General features: G+C 41.8%; 1 protein-coding gene and 1 long non-coding RNA gene across 3 annotated transcripts in view; one reads left to right on the top strand and one right to left on the bottom strand.

The window, feature by feature from the left end:
• The window catches only part of arid1ab (AT-rich interactive domain 1Ab), a 135466-nt gene that overhangs the window by 46422 nt on the left and 62382 nt on the right, over positions 1 to 26662 (bottom strand). For both annotated transcript variants that reach the window (XM_061897398.1, XM_061897397.1), the window contains exon 4: positions 22088 to 22204. In XM_061897398.1, coding sequence (XP_061753382.1) covers positions 22088 to 22204 — 117 coding nt within the window. The remainder of the gene's footprint in view (positions 1 to 22087; positions 22205 to 26662) is intronic.
• Positions 6607 to 26503, top strand: LOC133551079 (uncharacterized). The gene is made up of 4 exons (XR_009806417.1): positions 6607 to 8569; positions 19850 to 23293; positions 24950 to 25110; positions 25291 to 26503. It is a non-coding gene; the product is annotated as an uncharacterized LOC133551079 (long non-coding RNA).

The raw sequence follows: 26662 nt of genomic DNA on the forward strand, positions 1-26662 counted from the left end.
GTAGTATGATTATTCTATGTGTGTCTACATTAAAACATTCTTCTTCATACTCCATTAATATATACAAATTTTAAACTTTCATGCAGAGAATGAAATCACAACTAAGTCAATTGACCAAAACTGTATTTATTAAACAGTTATTAGTGGGTGACTTGTCAAATGATGCTACATATTAGCAGTAATGCTACTTCTGGTAGCAACGCTTGTGCCCCACACTTGACACATTACGGTTGTCTGTTCGACATATTCCCACATGAAGCCGAACCACCGCCAGACGATGGACCTCTTGCTGTTTTTCTTGGGAATTAATTCTTCCTTCATTTGTTACCAGATTCGCACCGTCTTTCTCTCGTATTACCACTCGCACGGCTTCACTACCATCACAGCTAACGTTGCCCATGCTGCCACCTCTCTGCTCGGGGAGGGCGTGTGACGTTGCACGTGTGACGTTGCACGTGTGACGTTGCACGCGTGACGTATGTAAGAAGGTGCGCTTATTTTAAGTCTCTGTGAGAAGGAGAGACAAGAAAGAGGGAGAGACGCATGCAGTTTAATGCTCGCAGCTAAAAACAACTGCGTGAGAACGTATACTCGATATAGTAATTTTCTATATCGCACAGAGACAAACTTGCGATGTATCGCGTATATCGATATACAGTGGGGCAAAAAAGTATTTAGTCAGCCACCGATTGAGCAAGTTCTCCCACTTAAAATGATGACAGAAGTCTGTAATTTTCATCATAGGTACACTTCAACTGTGAGAGACAGAATGTGGGAAAAAAATCCAGGAATTCACATTGTAGGAATTTTGAAGAATTTATTTGTAAATTATGGTGGAAAATAAGTATTTGGTCAACCATTCACAGCTCTCACTGATGGAAGGAGGTTTTGGCTCAATATCTCACGATACATGGCCCCATTCATTCTTTCCTCAACACGGATCAATCGTCCTGTCCCTTTAGCAGAAAAACAGCCCCGAAGCATGATATTTCCACCGCCATGCTTCACAGTAGGTATGGTGTTCTTGGGATGCAACTCAGTATTCTTCTTCCTCCAAACACGACGAGTTGAGTTTATACCAAAATGGATACATGGATGATACAGCAGAGTATTGGGAGAATGTCATGTGGTCAAATAGAACTTTTTGGTATAAACTCAACTTGTCGTGTTTGGAGGAAGAAGAATACTGAGTTGCATCCCAAGAACACCATACCTACTGTGAAGCATGGGGGTAGAAACATCATGCTTTGGGGCTGTTTTTCTGCTAAGTGGACAGGACGATTGATCCATGTTAAGGAAAGAATGAAAGGGGCCATGTATCGTGAGATTTTGAGCCAAAACCTCCTTCCATCAGTGAGAGCTTTGAATGGTTGACCAAATACTTATTTTCCACCATAATTTACAAATAAATTCTTTAAAATTCCTACAATGTGAATTTCTGGATTTTTTTTCACATTCTGTCTCTCACAGTTGAAGTGTACCTATGATGAAAATTACAGACCTCTGTTTTTATTTTAAGTGGGAGAACTTGCACAATCGGTGGCTGACTAAATACTTTTTTGCCCCACTGTAATCGCCCAGCCCTAGTTACATCCACAAATACACAACAGCTACTGTAGTACCCCAGAGGTCATCATTACCTTGATAATTCATCACCAGCAGCCACGTGGGCGGGGGGAAATGAGGCATGAACGAGTAAAAGTTGGGAGGAGGGCATCAAAAAGTAGTCAAAAATGTGATCAAAAGGTAGGGGAATTACTTTTTAAACTCGCCACATTAGTCTAATTGAGGTTCTCTGTGGGAGGGGAACAATAAAGGTGGGACACGGCGCACACAAACACTGCAACAGCAGCAGCAGTCTGTGTGTAGCCTGATGGAAAGAGGTGGTGTAGGGGAGGAGGGAATGTGTGTGTGTGTTTGTGTGTAGGAGGGGGTTCTGATTGCTGTGAATAATGTGGAGATGTGTGTGCGTTGGAGGCCTTTTGTGGCAATCACAATGGGAGCAGGGAGTCCCAGAGCAGCGCACAGATGCCCAAGTGAGGCCGGCAACTGAAGAACTCTGGCCTTCGTACGGCTGAGGGATGGAGGGGCCTCAGGGAGACATAGAGAAGAAGGGGGGGGGCTTGGTGAAGCCAGAGAGGCGTCGCCCCTCCCCTTGGTACCGTCACACATTCCGGGTGTCTAGAGTCACTGTAAAAAAACAAGTAATATCAAGCAGGGGAGAAGGGTGAAATTATTTGGTGGCGTGAGGGCTAATTCCATTGTGGGGACGCTCTCATCCATCCAGCGAGGGACGGCAGAGAGGACAGACAGTGCTGCAGTCAGCCACACTCTTTGTGCTGCAAAACTAGCTCAGCCCAGCACAAATGGAGGCAGAGGGGAGGGGCATGGGAGAGTGTGTGAGAGTGAGAGCAAAAAGGGAGCAGGGAGAGTGTTCCGCGTGCAAGCTCACAAGAGCAAAAAAAAAAAGAAAAAGAGCTCTTGCCGAAAAACCAGTTCACCCAAGCAAAAATGCAAAACAACACACTTTGTCAGCACATTGAATTTTCTCGAGTACATTAATTAAAAATCACACGTTGAGGGAAGGAGGGAGGGAGGGAGGGGAATGTAAGGCAGGAAGGGGGAGGGAGTGAGAGAGCGTGATAGGCGCCCTGGAATCTGAATAATACAAGTCAACACAGGAAGCAGGGCCCCCAGAATAGCAACAGGAAACCAGCCCCGGACTCTGAATACGCCAGTGCCAGAACCTCGCAAAACAAGGCTGTGCTGCACAGCGTTATGAAAGCTGATTTACTGAGGAGGAGGAGGAGGAGGGTGGAGAGCGCAGGCAAGGGAAGGCGAAAGTACGAATGTAGAGAGCAGGGCAAGAGAGGCGTAACACTGAAAGAGGTAGAGATATGAAGCAAAAATACTGAAGTACAATATTGGGGGAAGGAGGCACAGATGGGGGGTTGGGCTGGTTGGAGAGAGAGGGGGGGGGGGGGGGTGAGTGGGCCGGCCTTGTCAGGCTGATTGCTCCACAGCTATGTCGCAAAAACAAGCTTAGTTGCCGCAGGAGAGCAGAGCTGGGCTGGGTTGAGCGGCGAATGAGGAGCTTTGGAGGAGGAGAGAGCGGGGTCGAGCGAGACCAGAGGATCCCAAAAAAATCCGAGGAGTCTTGCCTTATCAGAGGTGATTTGGTCAGAGGGGTCTCAGAGCATTGCAAATGCAGTGGATAGGAGATCAATGCTGCTGTTAGGAGGCAGACGAAAAATGTAGAATAAAAGAAAAACACTACATATGGATCCTCTTTTGATATGGTTTGAGTGAAATGTTTTTTGGCAGTCGTGGAATATTGGATGTATGAAATTAAACATGGCGAGGATTAGAGTCACGCAAGTTGAACTAATGTTTGAATAAAATATCACATTAACATTAATAAATAGTGAAATATATTTAAAAGCTTAAAGGCCTACTGAAATGAGATTTTCTTATTCAAACGGGGATAGCAGGTCCATTCTTTGGGTCATACTTGATCATTTCGCGATATTGCCATATTTTTGCTGAAAGGATTTAGTAGAGAACATCGAGGATAAAGTTCGCAACTAATAAAAAAGCCTTGCCTTTACCGGAAGTAGCAGACGATGACGTCACCCGTGTGAGGGCTCCTCACTTCCTCACATTGTTTATAATGGGAGCCTCCAACAAAAAGAGCTATTCGGGCCGAGAAAACGACAATTTCCCCATTATTTTGAGCGAGGATGAAAGATTCGTGGCTGAGGAGTGAAGGACTAGAAAAATAATAAATAAATAAAAATAAAACAAAAAGCGACGGCTCCGGGCGGCGGCAGTGTGAGCGTTTCAGATGTAATTAGACACATTTACTAGGATAATTCTGGAAGATCCCTTATCTGCTTAGCGTTTTAATAGTGTTTTAGTGAGATTGTAAAGACATACCTCGATGTCGGATGGCTGCGGTGAACACAGTGTCTCAGAGAGAAGCCGAAGAGCCAAGCTCACAGCTGCCTTTTTTGACACCTGGAGGACGAATAATCCACTGATGTCTCCGGTAAGATATACATCACAATTTTCCCATCCAAAAACATGCTGGTTGACGTAGAGAAACATGTTCGCTTGACCGCTCTGTGTTAAAGCTTCACAACAAACAAAGAAACGCCGGCTGTGTCTCGGTGCTAAAGACAGCTGCAATACACCGCTTTCCACCAACAGCATTGTTCTTTATAGTCTCCATTATTAATTGAACAAATTGCAAAAGATTCAGCAACACAGATGTCCAAATTACAGTGTAATAGCATGATGAAAAGAGACGACTTTTAGCCGTAACTGGAGCTGAGCTAATATGTCCCCTCCAACCCGAAACGTCACAAACACACGTCATCATACGCGTCATCAATCCGCGACGTTTTCAACAAGAAACTCTGCGGGAAATTTAAAATTGTAATTTAGTAAACTAAACCGGCCGTATTGGCATGTGTTGCAATGTTAATATTTCATCATTGATATATAAACGATCAGACTGCGTGGTCGGTAGTAGTGGGTTTCAGTAGGCCTTTAAAGAGGCCCTATTTTGCAAAGCCATATTTTCTTACCTGGGACAAAAACCCTAGAGGCCTGGCGGGGATATTTATAAAACAGTTTTGCCTTCCTTCATATTTCCAGGAAACGAGACATTTGGAATTTGCCCATTTGGTGACATTCTCCCCAAGTCTGATGTTTAGCCGATTATTCTTGGTATATATTCTGGTATATACCCAAAAGAGCTTTGCGCGGGTCCGCCATTGTAGTCTGACACTGTAATAAACAAGATCCTTCTTTTTCGCTATCCTCTTGTTGTGGGGCAGACTGGCTCGTACATGCACATGCATCCCATGCTGTTGCCATTTCTACTGCAAACTAGCGTACAGTTAGGTGTAAAGGTATACAACATTTTGGGTTCGTTAAGTAGCTCGGTTTAGAGGTCACGGTTTGGTTCATTTTCGGTAGAGTAAGAAAACAATAAAATATAAATGTTTTGGTTATCTTTTTACCAAATTTGCAAAATCTTCCACCAAAAACATTTTTCTTAGTGGAATATTTGATGTGAAGTATTGGGAACCTTGGATAGGTCAATAATTCATAACAACATTGATTTTGATTCAATATTATAGAATAGAATAGAAAGTACTTTATTGATCCCTGGGGGAAATTTAGCACCACAGTTTGCTCACAATAGACGAGAATAATAATAAATAATATATATAATATATTATAGATATATATTATAAATATATTCTACATATACTCTACATATGTTTATGTTTTGAGCAATGACAGTTTGAAAGAAAAAACAGCTAACATTGCAACTTTTTCTAAATTACATTTAACCTTTAAGCTTTTTTTTTCTCACTTTTGTTATCCATCCATCCATTTCTACCGCTTTTTCCCTTTGGGGTCGCGAGGGGCGCTGGTGCCTATCTCAGCTACAATCGGGCGGAAGACGGCGTACACCCTGGACAAGTGTTTTTGTTTATTTTAATAGTAGTTTTAGAATGTGCCGTGGGCCTTTAAAACATTAGCTATGGGCTGCAAATGGCCTCCGGGGCACACTTTTGACACAAAAATTAAATTTGATAAATCTATGGATAAAAAACACACGCATGTGCTCTCTCTGTCTCTCCCCCTCCCTCACGAATGCTGCTGCGTGCGCAATTTGTTTAGTTTTTAACCTTCTTAACACTGAACGTACATTGAAAATACACGCAACCATTTAAAATACACGCAACCATAACTCGAGCTGCCGGACATTTGGGGAGCTCCGCCAGGGCAGCCCCGCAGGGGAGTGGGGGGTTTTGGGTCCGGTGAGGGGAGGACCGGGCTAGGTCATAGACTGACCATACATCCTCTTTTCACCGGACATGTCTTCTTTTTCGGAGCTGTCAGGGCGGAGTTTCTTAAATGCCTCAAATGTCCGGCATTTTGAGTATTGTTTACACAACATGCAGTACGCTACTTAATATGTCCGTGTGGAAACTCGTACACCCCTATGTAAAGTTTTAACCTAATCAGTCAGTAGACTCGCTGTGGAAGTGCTAAAAACCACAACGAAGATGGCGGGGAGACGAGGCGGTCGAAGTGGAGCCACGTAAATAGGACCCCCCACAAAACGGCGCATTCTAAAACGGTCGGAAAGCGGCTTCGAAACGATCTGTAAAACATAATCTATGCAAAGTTTGACCAAAGAACCATTACATTTTATGTAGACCACAAGGAATTGTCTTAAAAGAAGGAAAAATAATCATAATAGTACCTCTTCAACATATCTTGACCTACTCTGGAGTATTTTTCGGACTATAAGTCGCAGTTTTTTTTCATAGTTTGGCTGGGGAGCGACTTATACTCAGGAGCGACTTATGTGTGAAATTGTTAACACGTTACCGTAAAATATCAAATAATATTATTTAGCTCATGCACGTAAGAGACTAGACGTATAAGATTTCATGGGATTTAGCGATTAGGAGTGACGGATTTTTGGTAAACGTATAGCATGTTCTATATGTTATAGTAGGGCTGAGCGACATTGGCTTTTATTAATATCGCGATATTTTTATGCCAAATTGCGATATACGATATATATTACGATATTTTGCCTTGGCCTTGAATGAACACTTGATGCATATAATCACAGCAGTATGATGATTCTATGTGTCTACATTAAAACATTCTTCTTCATACTGCATTAATATATGCTACTTTTAAACTTTCATGCAGAGAGGAAAATCACAACTAAGTCAATTGACCAAAACTGTATTTATTAAATACTCTTCAATCTCTCAAGTGTGAATTTTTAAATGAAATAAATTATTAGTGTTGCTACCTTTTTGTAGTAACACTTCTGCTGTACACTTTGCATTGATTGATTGATACTTTTATCAGTAGATTGCACAGTTTAGAACATATTACGTACAATTGACCACTAAATGGTAACACCCGAATAAGTTTTTCAACTTGTTTAAGTCGGGGTCCACGTTAATCAATTCATGGTAAAAATATATGCTATCAGCATAATACAGTCATCATCCTAGTATATACATTGAACAGCATATTGCTGTTGTCTGCTGAATATCTTCCCACTTGGAGCCAAACCACCGCCAGATGATGGACCCCCGGCTCTTTATGTTGGGCATTTATTGTTCTTCCTCCATTTGTGATAAGTTTCGCACCAGCTCTCTCTCTCTGATCGGCGAGAGCTATGACGCTAGACTCGCGAGAGTATGTGACGTATGTAAGAAGGCGGGCTTGTTTTCCGTGTCTGTCAGAATGAGAGACGAGGAGGAGGAGAAACGCCTCTTGTGTGATGCACGCAGCTAAAAGCAACTTGACCTGCCTCAGCTAACGCTAACCTTGCTAACGTTATCTGTCGGCGAGAGCGTGTAACGCTAGACACGCGACAGTATGTGACGTATGTAAGAAGGCGGGCTTTTTTTACGTCTCTGTGAGAAGGACGGACGAGAAGGAATGAGGCACGCCAGTAATGCACGCAGCTTAAAGCCACGGTGTGAGAACATATAATCGAATATTACGATATAGTAATTTTCTATATCGCACAGAGACAAACCTGCGATATATCGTATATATGGATATATCGCCCAGCCCTATGTTATAGTTATTTGAATGACTCTTACCATAATATGTTACGTTGACATACCAGGCACCTTCTCATTTGGTTATTTATGCGTCATATAACGTACACTTATTCAGCCTGTTGTTCACTATTCTTTATTTATTTTAAATTGCCTTTCAAATGTCTATTCTTGGTGTTGGATTTTATCAAATAAACTTCCCCCAAAAATGCGACATATATTCCAGTGTGACTTATGTTTTTTTCCTTCTTTATTATGCATTTTCGGCAGGTGCGACTTATACTCCAGAGCGACTTATACTCCGAAAAATACGGTAGTTCTAATGTGTTTAATCAAAGAAAAGTGAAAAAACATCATTGTAATTCCTGCATCAATGGAACAAAGTTTGGATACCCACTGATCCCTATTCACTGCTGTAACGTGCATGCCAGGTCGGTAGTTGGGGGCATACTTGTCCTTTCATGCAAAACTGAAAACATTTTTTTACAGTTTTGTAATGGAAAAACTCAAGCACGTTTTGTAATCTATTCTCAGTTAATAACAGTCTTCTCCTCAACGGATTTTGGTAAGAGGCGGAAGAAAACATTCTAAGAAGGGGAGTTTCGGGCGGAGGGGGGAATAAAGTAAAACAAACTCAAAGTGTGTGACCAACATGTGACCTTCCTCTCGAGTCTGAAGCACATTCAGACAACATCAAAAAGAGGAGTAGAACAGCCAGTGGGCGGCCTTTTGCAGGATTAAGCCAACAGTGGAGAAAGAGCGTACAAAAGACCAATAGGGGAGGACAAGGAAGAGATTAAAATAAAAAGAGAGAGGGCAAGGTGGAGGGGAGGGTTAGATATGACCCCATTTCGGTGGCTTGACAAGTGGAGGAAGTGTCACTTCCAGGGAGCAAGAAAAGCCGCGACTGGGATGATGCAGCAGAAGCTGAGATTTCCAAGACTTTTAAGGTGCTGTAAACAAGACTATGCACAACCCATTAACCTTCATTCAATCCTTGCGGATCTTTTCTGCCACAGAACAACAAAGACTACCGAAATAATAATGAAAGTAAAGTGCACTTTATAAGTGCAAGGACATTTCCTATGCTACAGGTTTCAAGCAGCCAAAAAAGCGGTTAATGCTCAACAGTCACAGTCAGTGTGTGTCCTAGAACCAAGGTGAACACAAACCACAAACCGGTTTCACTCGCTCGGCAAGTTCGTCGTTTTTGTTGCAGTTGCCCTATCGCACTACCCCCTAGCTCCCTGACACGCGGCTGCTTCTCTTCCTGCACCTTCCAGCAGAAACCGAGACCTCTGCACATATTCAAACCAAACCTCAGGCTCCACACCTGGGATGAGGGAATGTGTGGATGCAACATAGCTAAATGACGCTAGCTTCCCAATCGACTCAGGAAGGAACTAAAGTTGAAAAACTAATTAGAAGCCCGCTACTCTTACATTAATTTGCACCAGTATATTCGGTTTTATTACTCAACTAGCCAACAGCTATACAATTAAATTGTTAAGGGGAGCACATTTTAATCTTTTATTTGTTCCTTCAATTCTATTCCTGTTTGGTGTATAATGTCAAAGCAAGGCTCCCCCATATCTTAAAAGCTAATACAAAGGAACTAAGGCTACGTTCACACTGCAGCATAGGATGTCCAATTCAGATTTTGTTTATTAAAATTTGATCTTTTTATGTACCGTATTTTTCTGACCATAGGGCGCACCAATTAGCGGGTCTATGCAGGTCTATATTCTTACAAAAGGCATACTGGATTATAAGGTGCATTAAAAGAGATCATTTTATTATTTTTTTCCCTTACATTCAAAACTTTTCCTTGTGGTCTACATAACATGTGATGGTAGTTCTTTGGTCAAAATATTGCATAGATTATGTTTAACGGATCATCGCCGTCTCCTCATGATGGGTCATTTTGTGGGCGGGTCTTATTTACGTCGCTCCATTTCAACAGCGTCTTCTCCCCATCAAATTTGTTGTACCGATACTTTTTAGCACTTCCATAGCAAGTCTCCTGGCAGCTATAAATTACAACTGTACACTACCTTATATTAAAAATGACAACAGCGTCGTAATGCCCACAACAAGAGTATGGAGTAAAAGAAGGAGCTTATTTACTACGACGTTGACGACAATGGCACACATTTTGGGGAATTATGCAGATCCCCAATACACATCAGCAGGTAGCAATAGCTAAGAAAAGTTCATTTTGTATAACAGGGCGAAACAAAATGCCAGATAATGTCTCCCTGTAGGTGCCATTTTGAGGTCCTTATACACACAACATATTTACACCCGTATGCTGAAGCACAGCAGGTCTGACTACGGTAGCCGCAATGCGCCGACAATCCATCAAGCGGTGCGGCTTTGTAGCTTACCAAAGTTGTACTAAAATATTTTGACCGATTTTTGAGCACATTATGTAAGGTTCTATATTCTCAATGAAACAAACCTTTTGGGCTTGCTTGCAGTCCACAAGTATGTATTATGTGTGACTGCCATCTACTGATCACACTTATGATCACACCATGTACCAAATAAAATTGCTTTGAGGCCGGTAAGTACAACCAAAATTAATCTGTACATTACCTGCACTTGGTCATAAGGCGCACTGTCAGTTTTTGAGAAAAACAAAATATTTTGAGTGGGCCTTATATTCTGAAAAATACGGCAATGGTCTGAATTACAAAAAAATGTAATGGTAAAAGTGAACACAATCTGACCTGCATGCATGCATCAAACATGGCTTCAATTCTAGTAGGTCTCAGTCGTGACGCATGTCTGGCAATTTCAAGGATTTTGTGCAATCAAAGTTAACATTTTTTGAACCAAATTATTGCACATAGAAGATTAAAGAAAAAGGGAAGCATTTTGGCTCTTGCAGTTTGGGGGACATTTGCCTCAATGTCAGCTCTAAAGAGCACGTGGGCAAACAGTCGAAGACAGGAGCGGTGGATCATTGAGATCGTAAAACAATATGTTTGCCTGTTTTCTGCTCATTTGTTAACTATTTATTTTGCAACCTTCTAGTTTTGCAAAGAATTATGACACCTATCGGTATTTGATGACGTAGTGGTCGTATAAGCGGCACCCGATCATTCAGACTGCAGTCGCACACAATACAAACTGCATTGTATTTATATCCACATACGAAAAATGGTCAGGTTGGAAAAATTCTGAATTGTGCTGTTCATATTGACATAAATAAATCAGATACAGGTCTCATACGGGCAAAATAATTGTAATTGACCTGCAGTGTGAACAAGGCCCATGTCATAAATGAAGATGCAAGAAGCCTTATCTTAATGCTAGTCAAATATCTCCAATGGGACAGGAGCACTTTGCGTTTTTAAAAGCCTTCTTGCAAAAACACTAGGCAAACATCCTCTATATGTACAAGCCCCCCATTGTTTTTAGAAATCTGGGTGAAAAAGGCTAGTTAAAGCATATACTACAAAAGCAAAGGTCAACAATCTTATTGACAAGAGTGTTTTTCTGTTTTAAGGAATCTAGAGCAAATACACTCGTCAAAATTTGAGCGTCCTCTGAAGTGGGCCTTTGTGTGTCGCAATATTTTTCAAAAACCTGTCATTCTGACAAAAGAAATAGAGCAAAAACAAATAGTTTTTATGAGGATATGACAGAAACACAGCGGTTTTTAAGGACCCACTCCAAAATCATTGGTCAAGGTTCCTCTATGGACAGGAACGCTGTTTAAGGATGTAGTGAAAAAACGCTTGTCAAAGGTCTTATATATGACATAACTGTTTAAATGACTTACTGCAAAAACCTTAGTTGAGTGGTCTGCTATTTCTAAAGAATTTCAGACTAAAAGCAAAGAGTAGGGATGGGTATGGTAAAGCACCAAATTGATACTTTAAAACGGTGCTGGTGCTTAAATGATGGAAAAAGTGAACGAATGCTAGCACAAAAAAATAAAAACCCAGCAAAAATGCTAGACAAAGATATTCTATAAAGTAGGATAATGTTTTTAAAACTCTACTGAAGAAAAACAGTCAAATATTGTCTATGACAGGCCTGGGCATTCATTTTGAATGGGGGGCCAAATTTAGAGAAAGAAATGTGTCTGAGGGCCTGTATATCTATTTTTGGAACACTAATGTCTGATTGAATGCTAAAAAACATCTTGAGAGACCGCCTTAAAAAACGGAATGGAATTTTATATTTTTATATGAACGATAAAATACTGAATATTGACAACATATGAATGTCACAACCCCTCTCGCTCGACATATTTTACAATCAAGCAAAATGCAACAAAAATGCGACAAACAACGAAATATGAATGCAAAGGGTAAAAATACAATATACAATCTGATTCGTAACTAAGCTTTAGAACTTTGATGTGAAAATCTCCTTCCACGTCTGTCCCTGACCCCCACATTTCAGGCTGACACTGTGGAAACGCTCTCCACCCCCACTGCTTGGTGCCTCGTCTGAGCTGCTGTGACCTTAATTTTCCCAGGTCTGGTCTATAACCTAATTTGGGTTGTCAAAAGTAGTGTTATTTTGATACCAAGTTGATAACAACACGCACAAAATACATAGATACCTGATTTTTTCATTATTGTTCAAACCAAAAAATGTACACCTTTTCCTTTTTTTTGGCGTGCAAACACTGAGCAGTCAGCGATAAAGAAGAACGTCTGTTGTCTTAAAAAATGAGCCAGTGTGTCCCATATATGTATTTACTCTGGTCAGCCTGTCACAAATGCAGATTTGGCGGTTCCGTTTCACATAAATTATAAAAGAAATTGCGGCGTAATAAATCTCCGCCTCAGAATGCGAAACCTGCTTTGTCAGAAAATTAGACGTAGCAGAAGGTATCTGTGGCGTCATGAGTTTATCCGGTAACCAAATACAAGTGTTTATGAAAGGCGAAGTTAGAGCAGAGCTACACCTCTACAAGCCTGGCTGGGAGCGTTACTACCCTGTGCAGCGCCTGCAGAAAATCTGCACAACCTTCCATAAGTGATGAGAGGAGAGACAGCTTAAGAGATTCTCTTTTGTTATTTTGCAACACTTTTATTTCCTGGTGAAATAAGTGAACCAGTGGTGTTCAAAGTGTGGCCCGGGGGTCGTTTGAGGAATGTAACACTTTTTTATAGACCTGTGGGTACATTGTAGAGATAAAATACTGTAAAAATTAAACAGCAAAAAGGCATAAAAAATGAGATAAGGTTGAAATAATGAGCTCTCTGAGCTGCAACCTTATCGTGGTAGAGGAGTTTGCGTGTCCCAATGATCCTAGGAGCTATGTTGTCCGGGGGCATAAAGCCCCCTGGTAAGGTCTCCCAAGGCAAACAAGTTCTAGGTGAGGGATCAGACAAAGAGCAGCTCGAAGACCTTTATGAAGAAGAAAAAGTATGGACCCAGATTTCCCTCGCGGGTCACCGGGGCCCCCCTCTGGAGCCAGGCCCGGAGGTGGGGCACGATGGCGAGCGCCTGGTGTTCCCATGGGGCCCGGCCGGGCACAGCCCGAAGAGGCAACATGGGTCACCCCTCCAATGGGCTCACCACCCATAGCAGGGGCCATAGAGGTCGGGTGCAATGTGAGCTGGGCGGCAGCCGAAGGCAGGGCACTTGGCGGTCCGATCCTCGGCTACAGAAGCTAGCTCTTGGGACGTGGAACGTCACGTCACTGGGGGGGAAAGAGCCTGAGCTAGTGCGCAAGGTCGAGAAATTCCGGCTGGATATAGTCGGACTCACTTCGACGCACAGCAAAGGCTCTGGAACCACTTCTCTCGAGAGGGATTGGACCCTCTTCCACTCTGGCGTTGCCGGCAGTGAGAGGCGACGGGCTGGGGTGGCAATTCTTGTTTCTCCCCGGCTCAAAGCCTGTACGTCGGAGTTCAACCCGGTGGACGAAAGGGTAGCCTCCTCCGCCTTCGGGTGGGGGGACGGGTCCTGACTGTTGTTTGTGCTTACGCACCAAACAGCAGTTCAGAGTACCCACCCTTTTTGGGAACACTCGAGGGAGTACTGGAAAGTGCTCCCCCGGGTGATTCCCTTGTCCTACTGGGAGACTTCAACGCTCACGTTGGGAACGACAGTGAAACCTGGAGAGGCGTGATTGGGAAGAATGGCCGCCCGGATCTGAACCCGAGTGGTGTTTTGTTATTGGACTTTTGTGCTCGTCACAGTTTGTCCATAACAAACACAATGTTCAAACATAAGGGTGTCCATATGTGCACTTGGCACCAGGACACCCTAGGCCGCAGTTCCATGATCGACTTCGTAGTTGTGTCATTGGATTTGCGGCCTTATGTTTTGGACACTCAGGTGAAGAGAGGGGCGGAGCTTTCTATCGATCACCACCTGGTGGAGAGTTGGCTGCGATGGTGGGGGAGGATGCCGGACAGACCTGGCAGGCCCAAACGCATTGTGAGGGTCTGCTGGGAACGTCTGGCAGAGTCTCCTGTCAGACAAAGTTTCAATTCCCACCTCCGGAAGAACTTTGAACATGTCACGAGGGAGGTGCTGGACATTGAGTCCGAGTGGACCATGTTCCGCACCTCTATTGTCGAGGCGGCAGATCGGAGCTGTGGCCGCAAGGTAGTTGGTGCCTGTCGGGGCGGCAATCCTAAAACCCCTTGGTGGACACCACCGGTGAGGGATGCAGTCAAGCTGAAGAAGGAGTCCTATCGGATCCTTTTGGCTCATAGGACTCCGGAGGTAGTGGACAGCTACCGACAGGCCAAGCGGTGTGCAGCGTCAGCGGTCGCGTAAGCAAAAACTCGGACATGGGAGGAGTTCGGGGAAGCCATGGAAAACGACTTCCGGACGGCTTCGAAGCGATTCTGGACCACCGTCCGCCGCCTCAGGAAGGGGAAGCAGTGCACTATCAACACCGTGTATGGTGCGGATGGTGTTCTGCTGACCTCAACTGCGGATGTTGTGGATAGGTGGAAGGAATACTTCGAAGACCTCCTCAATCCCACCAACACGTCTTCCTATGAGGAAGCAGTGCCTGGGGAATCTGTGGTGGACTCTCCTATTTCTGGGGCTGAAGTCGCTGAGGTAGTTAAAAAGCTCCTCGGTGGCAAGGCCCCAGGAGTGGACGAGATCCGCCCGGCGTTCCTTAAGGCTCTGGATGCTGTGGGGCTGTCTTGGTTGACAAGACTTCGCAGCATCGCGTGGACATCGGGGGTGGTACCTCTGGATTGGCAGACCGGGGTGGTGGTTCCTCTCTTTAAGAAGGGGGACCGGAGGGTGTGTTCCAACTATCGTGGGATCACACTCCTCAGCCTTCCCAGTAAGGTTTATTCAGGTGTACTGGAGAGGAGGCTACGCCGGATAGTCGAACCTCGGATTCAGGATGAACAGTGTGGTTTTCGTCCTGGTCGTGGAACTGTGGACCAGCTCTATACTCTCGGCAGGGTTTTTGAGGGTGCATGGGAGTTTACCCAACCAGTCTACATGTGCTTTGTGGACTTGGAGAATGCATTCGACCGTGTCCCTCGGGAAGTCCTGTGGGGAGTGCTCAGAGAGTATGGGGTATCGGACTGTCTTATTGTGGCGGTCCGCTCCCTGTACGATCAGTGCCAGAGCTTGGTCCGCATTGCCGGCAGTAAGTCGAACACATTTCCAGTGAGGGTTGGACGCCGCCAAGGCTGTCCTTTGTCACCGATTCTGTTCATAACTTTTATGGACAGAATTTCTAGGCGCAGTCAAGGCGTTGAGGGGTTCCGGTTTGGTAACCGCAGGATTAGGTCTCTGCTTTTTGCAGATGATGTGGTCCTGATGGCTTCATCTGACCGGGATCTTCAGCTCTCGCTGGATCGGTTCGCAGCCGAGTGTGAAGCGACCGGAATGAGAATCAGCACCTCCAAGTCCGAGTCCATGGTTCTCGCCCGGAAAAGGGTGGAATGCCATCTCGGGTTGGGGAGGAGACCCTGCCCCAAGTGGAGGAGTTCAAGTACCTAGGAGTCTTGTTCACGAGTGAGGGAAGAGTGGATCGTGAGATAGACAGGCGGATCGGTGCGGCGTCTTCAGTAATGCGGACGTTGTACCGATCCGTTCTGGTGAAGAAGGAGCTGCGCTGGAAGGCAAAGCTCTCTATTTACCGGTCCGACTACGTTCCCATCCTCACCTATGGTCATGAGCTTTGGGTCATGACCGAAAGGATAAGATCACGGGTACAAGCGGCCGAAATGAGTTTCCTCCACCGTGTGGCGGAGCTCTACCTTAGAGATAGGGTGAGAAGCTCTGTCATCCGGGAGGAGCTCAAAGTAAAGCCGCTGCTCCTTCACATCGAGAGGAGCCAGATGAGGTGGTTCGGGCATCTGGTCAGGATGCCACCCGAACGCCTCCCTAGGGAGGTGTTTAGGGCACGTCCAACCGGTAGGAGGCCATGGGGAAGACCCAGGACACGTTGGGAAGACTATGTCTCCCGGCTGGCCTGGGAACGCCTCGGGATCCCCCGGGAAGAGCTAGACGAAGTGGCTGGGGAGAGGAAAGTCTGGGTTTCCCTGCTTAGGCTGTTGCCCCCGCGACCCGACCACGGATAAGCGGAAGATGATGGATGGATGATGGATGGATGAAATAATGATAATATTTAAAAAAAACGCAAATGTTTGTCCTTAAATATATTTTTAGTTCTAGCCTTTTTATAAGATTGTTTCATTACAAATTCTATGAGGATGTCACACTATAGTCATATTGAAAGAATATTAGGAATAGGAAAGTTACCGTAACAAAATTCCTTTTCACGGTTATTGTGACTAAAATGATTACGATTATCAATATTATCGCGGTATTTTTGAATGTGCTCAAAGTTTTCAAAAGGTACTTACACTGAAACCTTTTAACCAAGTTTTATTTTTTTTTTAAATGAATAAAAAACATTCATAATGATCTCCTTTGTGGAAGAATTATATGTAAATAAGCACACTGTGTTTCATGGACCTCAAGCAGAAAATTGAATGTACACATTGAAGCAACACAAGCGTTATAAACAAAGTAATATGGCAGAAACAAAATAATATAAATGAACAAAAATAATGTAAAAATTGTGCAAGATGGCACCTTATGGACATAAGAGATAAATAAATCTAAGAATTGCGCAAGATGGCACCTGGCCACAAGACGTAACTGCACTTTTTGTTCAAATAAATAAAAGTAATGTTTATATATGCGATCTAGTCTTACATAAAGTGCTGCATGATAATGGCCAACATAATAATCACGATTATTCATTATGTTATGTTAAACGGTGTTGGAATGGAGTGTAAACGTTATCCATATACGTACTCAAAAACAAATATTTGTGTTTTTGTTCTTTAATAGCATCAAGGTGTTAGCTTTTTCTCATTACATAATGCCTTTATCTCGATTTTTACATTTTGATAGAGGTATGTTTTTAAGCTATGTACATTTACATGTACTAAATTTATGTACATGTAAATGCTGTATCGGGAGAGATCCATTACGAGTGAGCAGAAATTTACAAAATGCTATGTCACATGAATGTTTTTTAAAGTAATAACTCTGTAAAATGAAAACAAAAAAATATATATATAAACAAATATGATGTTCACTTTTTGATAACAATACAAAAGACAAAGCAGTTTGGCTAATGAAGATAAAGTCCAATAAACAAGCTTTTTCCTTCTTCAACAACATCACATGGTTCAGTGCAACAGTTTGGCCAACAAAAATAAACGGGGGGGATACCTCACACATCTAATACACAATCTTTGGACCTCAGCGTGTTGATACTTGTGCCTGCGTTTAGATAGACAGATAGTACTTAATTGATTCCTTATTCCTCCAGGAGAATTACCTCAGGAAAATTAAAATTCCAGCAGCAGTATACAGAATTGAGATCGGATTTAAAAAGTAAAATGTAAATAATGGGGGTATAAAGGGAAATAAAATTTGACCAGATGACAAAATATTTTAGCTGGTATTGATGAGACTGAAGTACTGACAAAGTTAGTAGTCAAATAAAGGACAAGTGACCATCCCAGTAAACAAGCTAAATACATTATAAACAAGTTGTGGCAACATTCCCTACACATCGACAGCTGCATGTTTCCCTTACGTCATTAACTCTCAGTCACTGCAGGTGAGAGGACACTGTGTTGAGAAAATAAAGATCATCATCAAAGCAATGTCCGTGTAGTCGCTTTGCGCCATGTTTTGCTTGACAAAACATGACGCAACTGGGTTGAGTTTTTCCTTGCCCTGATGTGGGATCTGAACAGAGGATGTCGTTGCGGCTTGTGGAGCCCTTTGAGACACTTGGGATTTAGGGCTATGTAAATAAGCATTGATTGATTGATTGATGAAAACAGCATTGGTGCGCATGTTGAAGCACAATGATTGTAAATATTAGTCAGTTTGAAATATTTTTTTTTTTTTTAAAAAGGGAATTTTAAAATACATTCGTACATCTTTTTTTTTTTATTTAAATCGTGGTATCAAATAAGTACCAAAAATTGTAGAAATTCAGAGGTATGGACTACTGAAATTCTGGGTTTTGTGACAACCCTACTACAATTAAAGTGGCACATTATCAACAGACCTATTTAAGCGTCAATATATACTTTGATGTTGCAGAGAATAGACCAAATGTTTTTTTAACCGATTTCCGAACTCTAAAAGGGTGAATTTGGCGATTGAAACGCCTTTCCATTGTTCGCTGTCAGACCAATGACCTTTCACCGGTGACGTCACAACAGGAAGCAATTCAACCATTTTCTCAAACACATTACACACACCAAGTCAAATCAGCTCTTTTATTTTACGTTTTATCGACTGTTTTCAGTACCTTGGAGACATTATGCCTCGTCGGTGTGTTGTCGGAGGGTGTAACAACAGAAACAGAGACAGATTCAAGTTGACTTACGTGGAGTGTGCTAATCAGACATATCAATGGTCACGGCATGCTAATCGATGCTAATATGCTATTTAGGCTAGCTGTATGTACATATTGCATCATTATGCGTCATTTGTAGCTATATTTGCATCAAGCCTTTCCCTCCACCCACATTTAATGCCAAACAAACACATACCAATCGACGGATTAAAGTTGCACCAGTGGTCAAAAGATGCGAAAGTCCCTCGTTTGTTCGGCACACTTTACCGACGATAGCAATGCTACGACAGAGATGGCACAGAGATGTGTGGATATCCTGCGACACTCAAAGCAGATGCATTTCCAATGATAAAGTCAACGAAATCACAAAGGTGAGTTTTGTTGATGTTATTGACTTATGTGGAGTGTGCTAATCAGACATATTTGGTCACGGCATGACTGCAAGCTAATCGATGCTAACATGCTATTTAGGCTAGCGGTATGTACATATTGCATCATTATGCCTCATTTGTAGCTATATTTGCATCCAGCCTTTCCCTCCACCCACATTTGATACCAAACAAACACGTACCAATCGACGGATTCAAGTTGCACCAGTTGTCAAAAGATGCAATCGTTGGTTAGAAGGTGATCGCCGAATTCGTCCTCGTTGCCGCTGTCTGTCGTGATATGGCTCAATAGCTTCAGTTTCTTCTTCAATTTTGTCTTTGCTATCTGCCTCCACACTCCAACCACCCGTTTCAATACATGCGTAATCTGTTGAATCGCTTGCGCCGCTGAAATCAGAGTCTGAATCCGAGCTAATGTCGCTATATCTTTCTGTTCTATCCGCCATGTTTGTTTGTATTTGCATCACGCAGTGACGTCACAGGAAAATAGACGGGTGGATATAGCGATGGTGAAAATCAGGCACTTTGAAGCTTTTTTTCGGGATATTGCGTGATGGGTAAAATTTTGAAAAAAAATTCGAAAAATAAAATAAGCCACTGGGAAATGATTTTTATTGGTTTTATCCCTTCTGATATTGTGATAATGTTCCCCTTTAAGCGAACGCATTCTTTGAAGTCAACATGTTTGTTTTGCACAACAGGGCTTTTTTCCCCCCAAATTTGTACCTCTAACAAAATAAATACAACAAAGCACTAGTCAAAGATCTGTTTTAAAAAAAAACAACTAGTCAAAGGTCCTCTATACGACAGAAAACCTCTGCTGTTTTTAAGGATCTAATGCAAAAGAGCTCATGAAAGCTCTTCTCTAGAAGTAAGGACCAAAAGAAGAAAAAAGTTGGATCTATTTTATGCAGTAAAATGTTACATTAGATTTTGTTATCTTCATCATACTTTTTATTTAATTTCATTTGTTGTTATCTTTGTTTCAGGCAGTACAGATCCCACACCGACTCCTAACACTTGAGCTTTGATACAAGCCGTCAGCCTTAAACTCTTTAATGTGCTCTAATCTGTATACAGTGTCATGTGCTACAACACGCTGACAGAAGCAGATTAAAGTTTCACAGCCAATCAGCGGGCACAAATAGGGAATCCCCAATAAATCTACAGGGGAGGGAGGAGGAAGACGAAAAAAGTAAAAATAGCCCTGGTGTGGCCAGTTCAGCCAATGGTTAAAGCCCACCGAGATGTATAAATAAATAAACAGAGCGAAAATAAACAGGAGGGTAACATGTCCTAAGGGCATCCCCTATTGGCATAGGCAGAATTTCTTATTCCTTCCCCGCGCTGTGCAGCTCCCACACAGACGAGATCGCACACACCATTTGAAGTTATTTGCTTTTTCTATCCTGCGTCTTCAACTCGTGGCTCTGACGTTGCTCTCTTCACTTTCCTTGTCTCTCATTAATGATCTCATTACTCAGTCTCCTTTTCCTGAGGCCCAGAATGAAGGTAGTTCCAGAGATTGGCCTATAAGCGCTGCCAAGAAAACGGCACGTGCTACAACCACACCAGAATCGGGAGTTTTAGGGAACGAGTTAGGTAAAAGGCCATATTTGTCAGGAGTCCCTACTACAAACACGTTGGGAACTTGTGTTAGATGTAAATATAAACGGAATACTCTGATTTGCAAATCATTTTCAACTCATATTCAGTTGAATATGCTACAAAGACAACATATTTGATGTTCAAACTCAAACATTTTTTTTGTTTGCAAATAATCATTAACTTTAGAATTTGATGCCAGCAACATGTGACAAAGAAGTTGGGAAAGGTGGCAATAAATACTGATAAAGTTTAGGAATGCTCATCAAACAGTTATTTGGAACATCCCACAGGTGTGCAGGCTAATTGGGAACAGGTGGGCCATGATTGGGTATAAAAGCAGCTTCAATGAAATGCTAAATAATTCACAAACAAGGATGGGGCGAGGGTCACCAATTTGTAAGCAAATTAGTCGAACAGTTTTAAAACAACATTTCTCAACGAGCTATTGCAAGGAATTTAGGGATTATACCATCTACGGTCCATAAAATCATCAAAAGGTTCAGAGAATCTGGAGAAAACACTGCACGTAAGCGATGATATTACGGACCTTTGATCCCTCAGGCGGTACTGCATCAAAAACCGACATCAGTGTGTAAAGGATTTCACCACATGGGCTCAGGAACACTTCATAAAACCACTGTCAGTAACTACAGTTGGTTGCTACATCGGTAAGTGCAAGTTAAAACTCTGCTATGCAAAGCAAAACTCATTTATCAACAACACCAAGGAACGCCGCTGGCTTCGCTGGGCCAGAGCTCATCTAAGATGGACTGATGCAAAGTTGAAAAGTGTTCCGTGGTCTGACGAGTCCACATTTCAAATTATATTTGGAAACTGTGGACTTGGTGTCCTCCGGAACAAAGAGGAAAATAACCATCCGGATTGTTATAGGCGCAAAGTTCAAAAGCCAGCATCTGTGATGGTATGGGGGTGTATTAGTGCCCAAGGCATGGGTAACTTACACATCTGTGAAGGCACCATTAATGCTATATGGTCCACACAGGTTTTGGACAACATATGTTGTCATCCAAGCAACGTTATCATGGACGCCCCTGCTTATTTCAGCAAGACAATGCCAAGCCACGTGTTACAATTGCGCGGTTTCGTAGTAAAAGAGTGCGGGTACTTTCCTGGCCCGCCTGCAATCCAGACCTGTCTCCCATCGAAAATGTGTGGCGCATTATGAAGCGTAAAATACGACTGCGGAGATCCCGGACCGTTGAACGACTAAAGCTCTACATAAAACAAGAATGAGAAAGAATTCCACTTTCAAACCTACAACAATTAGTTTCCTCAGTTCCCAAACGTTTAATGAGTGTTGTCAAAAGAAAAGGTGATGTAAGACAGTGGTGAACATGCCCTTTCCCAACTACTTAGGCACATGTTGCAGCCATGAAATTCTAAGTTAATTATTATTTGCAAAAAAAAATAAAGTTTATGAGTTTGAACATCAAATATCTTGTCTTTGTAGTGCATTCAACTGAATATGGGTTGAAAATTATTTGCAAATCACTGTATTCCGTTTATATTTACATCAAACACAATTTCCCAACTCATATGGAAACGGGGTTTGTAAAACTAAAAACACAAATTAAAAATGAAGACGCAAAATAACTTACCGGCAAACTGGATGGCCGGCCCTGCATGCTGTCTTCTTGACTGCTCTTGTTGGAAGGCATGGGCTGGTTGGAAGGGGGGGCACTGGACTGGGAGCTAAAAGAATCCTGGGAAAGTTCCTGGTGCGAGGAGAAAAACGTCAAATCAAGCAGTTTGTCTTGAATGTTTGGCTCCTTCTGCTAATAAACAGAATACAAGACAACCTATTAGGCCGTAAGGTGAACCCGTTTTTCGTTCAATCTCGTTCCCATGTCCGGGCACTAAATAATTTTTGGTTCTTAAAAAAGATATTTTGGTTTTATATGAGAAAAAAAAAATTCTCCACTGGACATGCAGGCAAAATTTTGGAATTAGTGTTTAAAGTCGGGACTATTTCTTGCTTGGCGTAACAATATTTTTGTCTCAAGAGGTGACGTTCTTGTCACCTGCTTCACATTCGACCAATCAGGTAGCCGCGCAGATGGCGATGTCAACAACGTCCGGCTATGAAGAGGAAAATGCTCTAAAACAGCTAAAACACCTTAAAACATACATGTTACGTCTGTTAGGAATGAAGAGGTGAATGATTTCACGATTGATCCGTGTTAAGGAAAGAATGATTGGGGCCATGTATCGTGAGATTTTGAGCCCAAACCTCCTTCCATCAGTGAGAGCTTTGAATGGTTGACCAAATACTTATTTTCCACCATAATTTACAAATAAATTCTTTAAAATTCCTACAATGGGAATTTCTTGATTTTTTTTCACATTCTGTCTCTCACAGTTGAAGTGTACCTATGATGAAAATTACAGACCTCTGTCATCATTTTAAGTGGGAAAACTTGCACAATCGGTGGCTGACTAAATACTTTTTTGCCCCACTGTAAATCCTGTATCGATGTTGAATTTAAAGATATTCCTGATGACGCTAGGCTTTACCCGACTTATTCCCGGCGGTTCATTGATAAGAAGCGTTTGGATTCTGCCGAAAAACTGGCCAAACGGTTGGATGTGGGTCAAAAATGAGTTTGTGGCATCGGACAACGCTTCGGGCTCGACAACTGGCATTCTAAAGAAAAAACTAAGATCGAAGACCGGCCTGCCTATCGCTTCTGCTGGCCCTGTGCTCCCTGCCATTTGTATCATTTGCAAGAAAACGGACGAGAGAATTACCGTGGGAGGCAACCGGCAGAAGGACCATTTTTCACAGGCAGAAACGCTTCCAGCAGGTAAACACATACTCTACACGAAGCACTTACACACATATAAACCATTTATCCATCCATTTTCTACCGCTTATTCCCTTCGGGGGCGGTGGAGCCTATCTCTGCTACAATCGGGCGGAAGGCGGTGTACACCCTGGACAAGTCGCCCAACACAGATACTGTAGACAGACAACATTCACACTCACATTCACACACTAGGGCCCATTTAGTGTTGCCAATCAACCTATCCCCAGGTGCATGTCTTTGGAAGTGTGAGGAAGCCAGAGTAGAACCCACGCAGTCACGGGGAGAACATGCAAACTCAGGACTACTCAGGACCTTCGTATTGTGAGGGAGACGCACAAACCCCTCTTCCACCGTGCTGCCCATTTAATCATCTTATTTTTAGGCAAGTTGATGAATGCTAAAGCAAGACAGTAGAATTCTCTTGCATATTGAAGACAGAGACTGTGTGGCCATGGAAGTGCGGTACCACAAGTCCTGTTACAGACAGTACACCAGGTTCATGACAAAGTCTGATGTAGCAGTTACTACGCAGATGAAGAATTGTGAGTTATTAAAATGCATTATCAATTATATACACACAAGGGCTGTGAATCTTTGGGTGTCCCACGATTCAATTCAATATCGATTCTTGGGGTCACGATTCGATAATATATCGATTTTTTCGATTCGATTCGATTCTCGATTCAAAAACGATATTTTTCCGATTCAAAACGATTCTGTATTCATTCAATACATAGGATTTCAGCAGGATCTACCCCAGTCTGCTGACATGTCAGTAGAGTAGTATATATATATATATTTTTTTAAAGCTTTTATGATTGTAAAGGACAATGTTTTATCAACTGATTGCAATAATGTAAATTTGTTTTAACTATTAAACGCACCAAAAATATGACTTATTTTATCTTTGTGAAAACATTGGACACAGTGTGTTGTCAAGCTTATGAGATGCGATGAAAGTGTAAGCCACTGTGACACTATTGTTCTTTTTTTATTATTTTTATAAATGTCTAATGATAATGTCAGTGAGGGTTTTTTAATCACTGCTATGCTGAAATTATAACTAATATTGATACCGTTGTTGATAATATTCATTTTTGTTTCACTACTTTTGGTTTGTTCTGTGTCGTGTTTGTGTCTCCTCAATTGCTCTGTTTATTGCAGTTCTGAGTGTTGCTGGGTCAGGTTTGGTTTTGGAATTGGATTGCATTGTTATGGTATTGTGTAGTGGTCTGTTGGATTGATTAAAAAAAAAAATTTAAATAAAAAAAAAAAAGATTTTTTAAAAATGAGAATCGATTCTGAATCGCACAATGTAAACGATTCGATTCGTATTTGAATCGTTTTTTTCCCACACCCCTAATACATACTATAAATTACAATTCATAATGCAGCTGAGATAGGCTCCAGCACCCCCCGCGACCCCGAACGGGACAAGCGGTAAAAAATGGATGCATGGATTATAGATGCATGACAGATACAGTGTCAATAATTATGAAATGAATATAGGATAAATAAAAGTTTCACTTTTTGAATGGACTTTTCCATGATATTACATTTGTTTTAGATGCACTTGTAAAGGCTGTTTGTATGCATCCACAATCTTGACTGCAAACCTTTTGGCACATATTAAGTGTTTTTTTTTCTTTTCAGAAGTGAACCAACCTTTGATGCCAGCTACAACATATTCTGCGAGAGGATCATCCGCCAAAGGATAATTGTCAATCAGGAGGTGTGCTGAGAATGAAGCAGCTACGAGGAATGTTTTTAAACATGGTGCAAAAACATGAGGATTGTGAGGCTTCAAACTACAGGTAACAACAGAAGCTTTTTTTTTGGCAGCGATGTAAAACACTTTTATGCTGGTAAATATCAAAAGAATAATACATAATTAAAAGAAAAGGCTTTGATAGTATATTTCAACCACTAATACTTGTGAATATATATTTATTTACACCCTTGTGCTCCTCTTTCCCTGTGTTTTTATGTTGCAGGCAGGATCAATTAAAGAGAAGGCTGACTCTGGACTATCCCCAACTGGTGTTTCAAGCGCAACATCTGCGAACTGGTTTTTGTTGAAACATTGTCTGCAGTTAAGCTGATAGACATGCAACCTCATCCATCAGGTACAGACACAACTGAGTCAACTGAAGTAAGCCAAGGTGAAAGTGACACTGCACACATGGCAAGAACAGCAGCTGGTCCGCAAACTACTGAGAACACGAGGACACTTTATAGTGCAGTGCTGATATTGAAGCAGCTACTATGTGACTCTCACGGTATGACGTGCCTCTGGCCACCCACATCAGATGATTTAAATGTGTCCCATGCCAAATCTGTTATGCCACTTGAACTGTACAATATTATTGCTTGGATTGTAGGTGCAGCAGAAGAACCAACATTAGCCTGTTATGTTGATATTCCAGAAGATGTGGACCTAAAAGTGTTATCTGTTTGTCAAGACATTTTGTATCTTGCATCTAAAGGTCAGAGGCAGACACCCACATAAAAGCACATGGGAAGATGGCTCTGATGATAGTGAAAGCTAAGAGATGTACAATGTTTCCCTCGTTCAGAATACACAAAGTCACACTTAATCAGTTAGCTCTCTAATAAAAATTTTAGTTTTTGCCCCATTTGAGAAAAATCACTCAGAGTATTTTACTGTTTCTTTTTTTGAGTTACCTAAGTTAAATACTTTAAAAATAGAATGTGAGGTTGCAGTGCACTTGACCTTAAAAAAAATATAATAATCATAGTATGAGTTTGTGCCAAATTTGAGGAAAATCTATCAAAGAATTCTTGAGATATGGCTTTAACAATGTGCTAATTGAAGACAAAATAACAAAACAATATATGTATAAAAATACCCAAGACCTGCTGTGACAACTCATTGTTTGGTTCATGTAAATATTGTTTTATACCATATTCAGATTCTGAACTGTAATGCAGTTTTTGTCGTATTTCCATTTTTTGGCATTATTCAATATTTTGATTGTTAGCCATTTTCGGCCAAAGTGTTCTTTATTTTATTTTATTTTTTACTTCCTCTTATAACACAGTGTTTACTGAAATTTTTAATGTATAAAACATTATTGTTAAGCAAAATGTACCATGTTTATGTTCAATTGTACAGTTTGCTATTCACTTACTTTGAAGCGTTTTTTTCATTTGTTTTGTATGTTTCATGGTTTAAATTCAAATTAAAGTATACCAATGGTAAAATACTTGACTCAAATGTTAGGTATATGTATTAATGTCAATTTGTTAGAGAGATTATGTTTCCAGAATGAATGTAAATACATTTACATGAAAAAACAGCTGCATAAGATTTTCGTTTTTTTGTAGTTCCTATTTTTATACATT

This window comes from Nerophis ophidion, linkage group LG04 (assembly GCF_033978795.1).
Source record: "Nerophis ophidion isolate RoL-2023_Sa linkage group LG04, RoL_Noph_v1.0, whole genome shotgun sequence".
In the NCBI taxonomy this organism is placed as follows: Eukaryota; Metazoa; Chordata; class Actinopteri; order Syngnathiformes; family Syngnathidae; genus Nerophis; species Nerophis ophidion.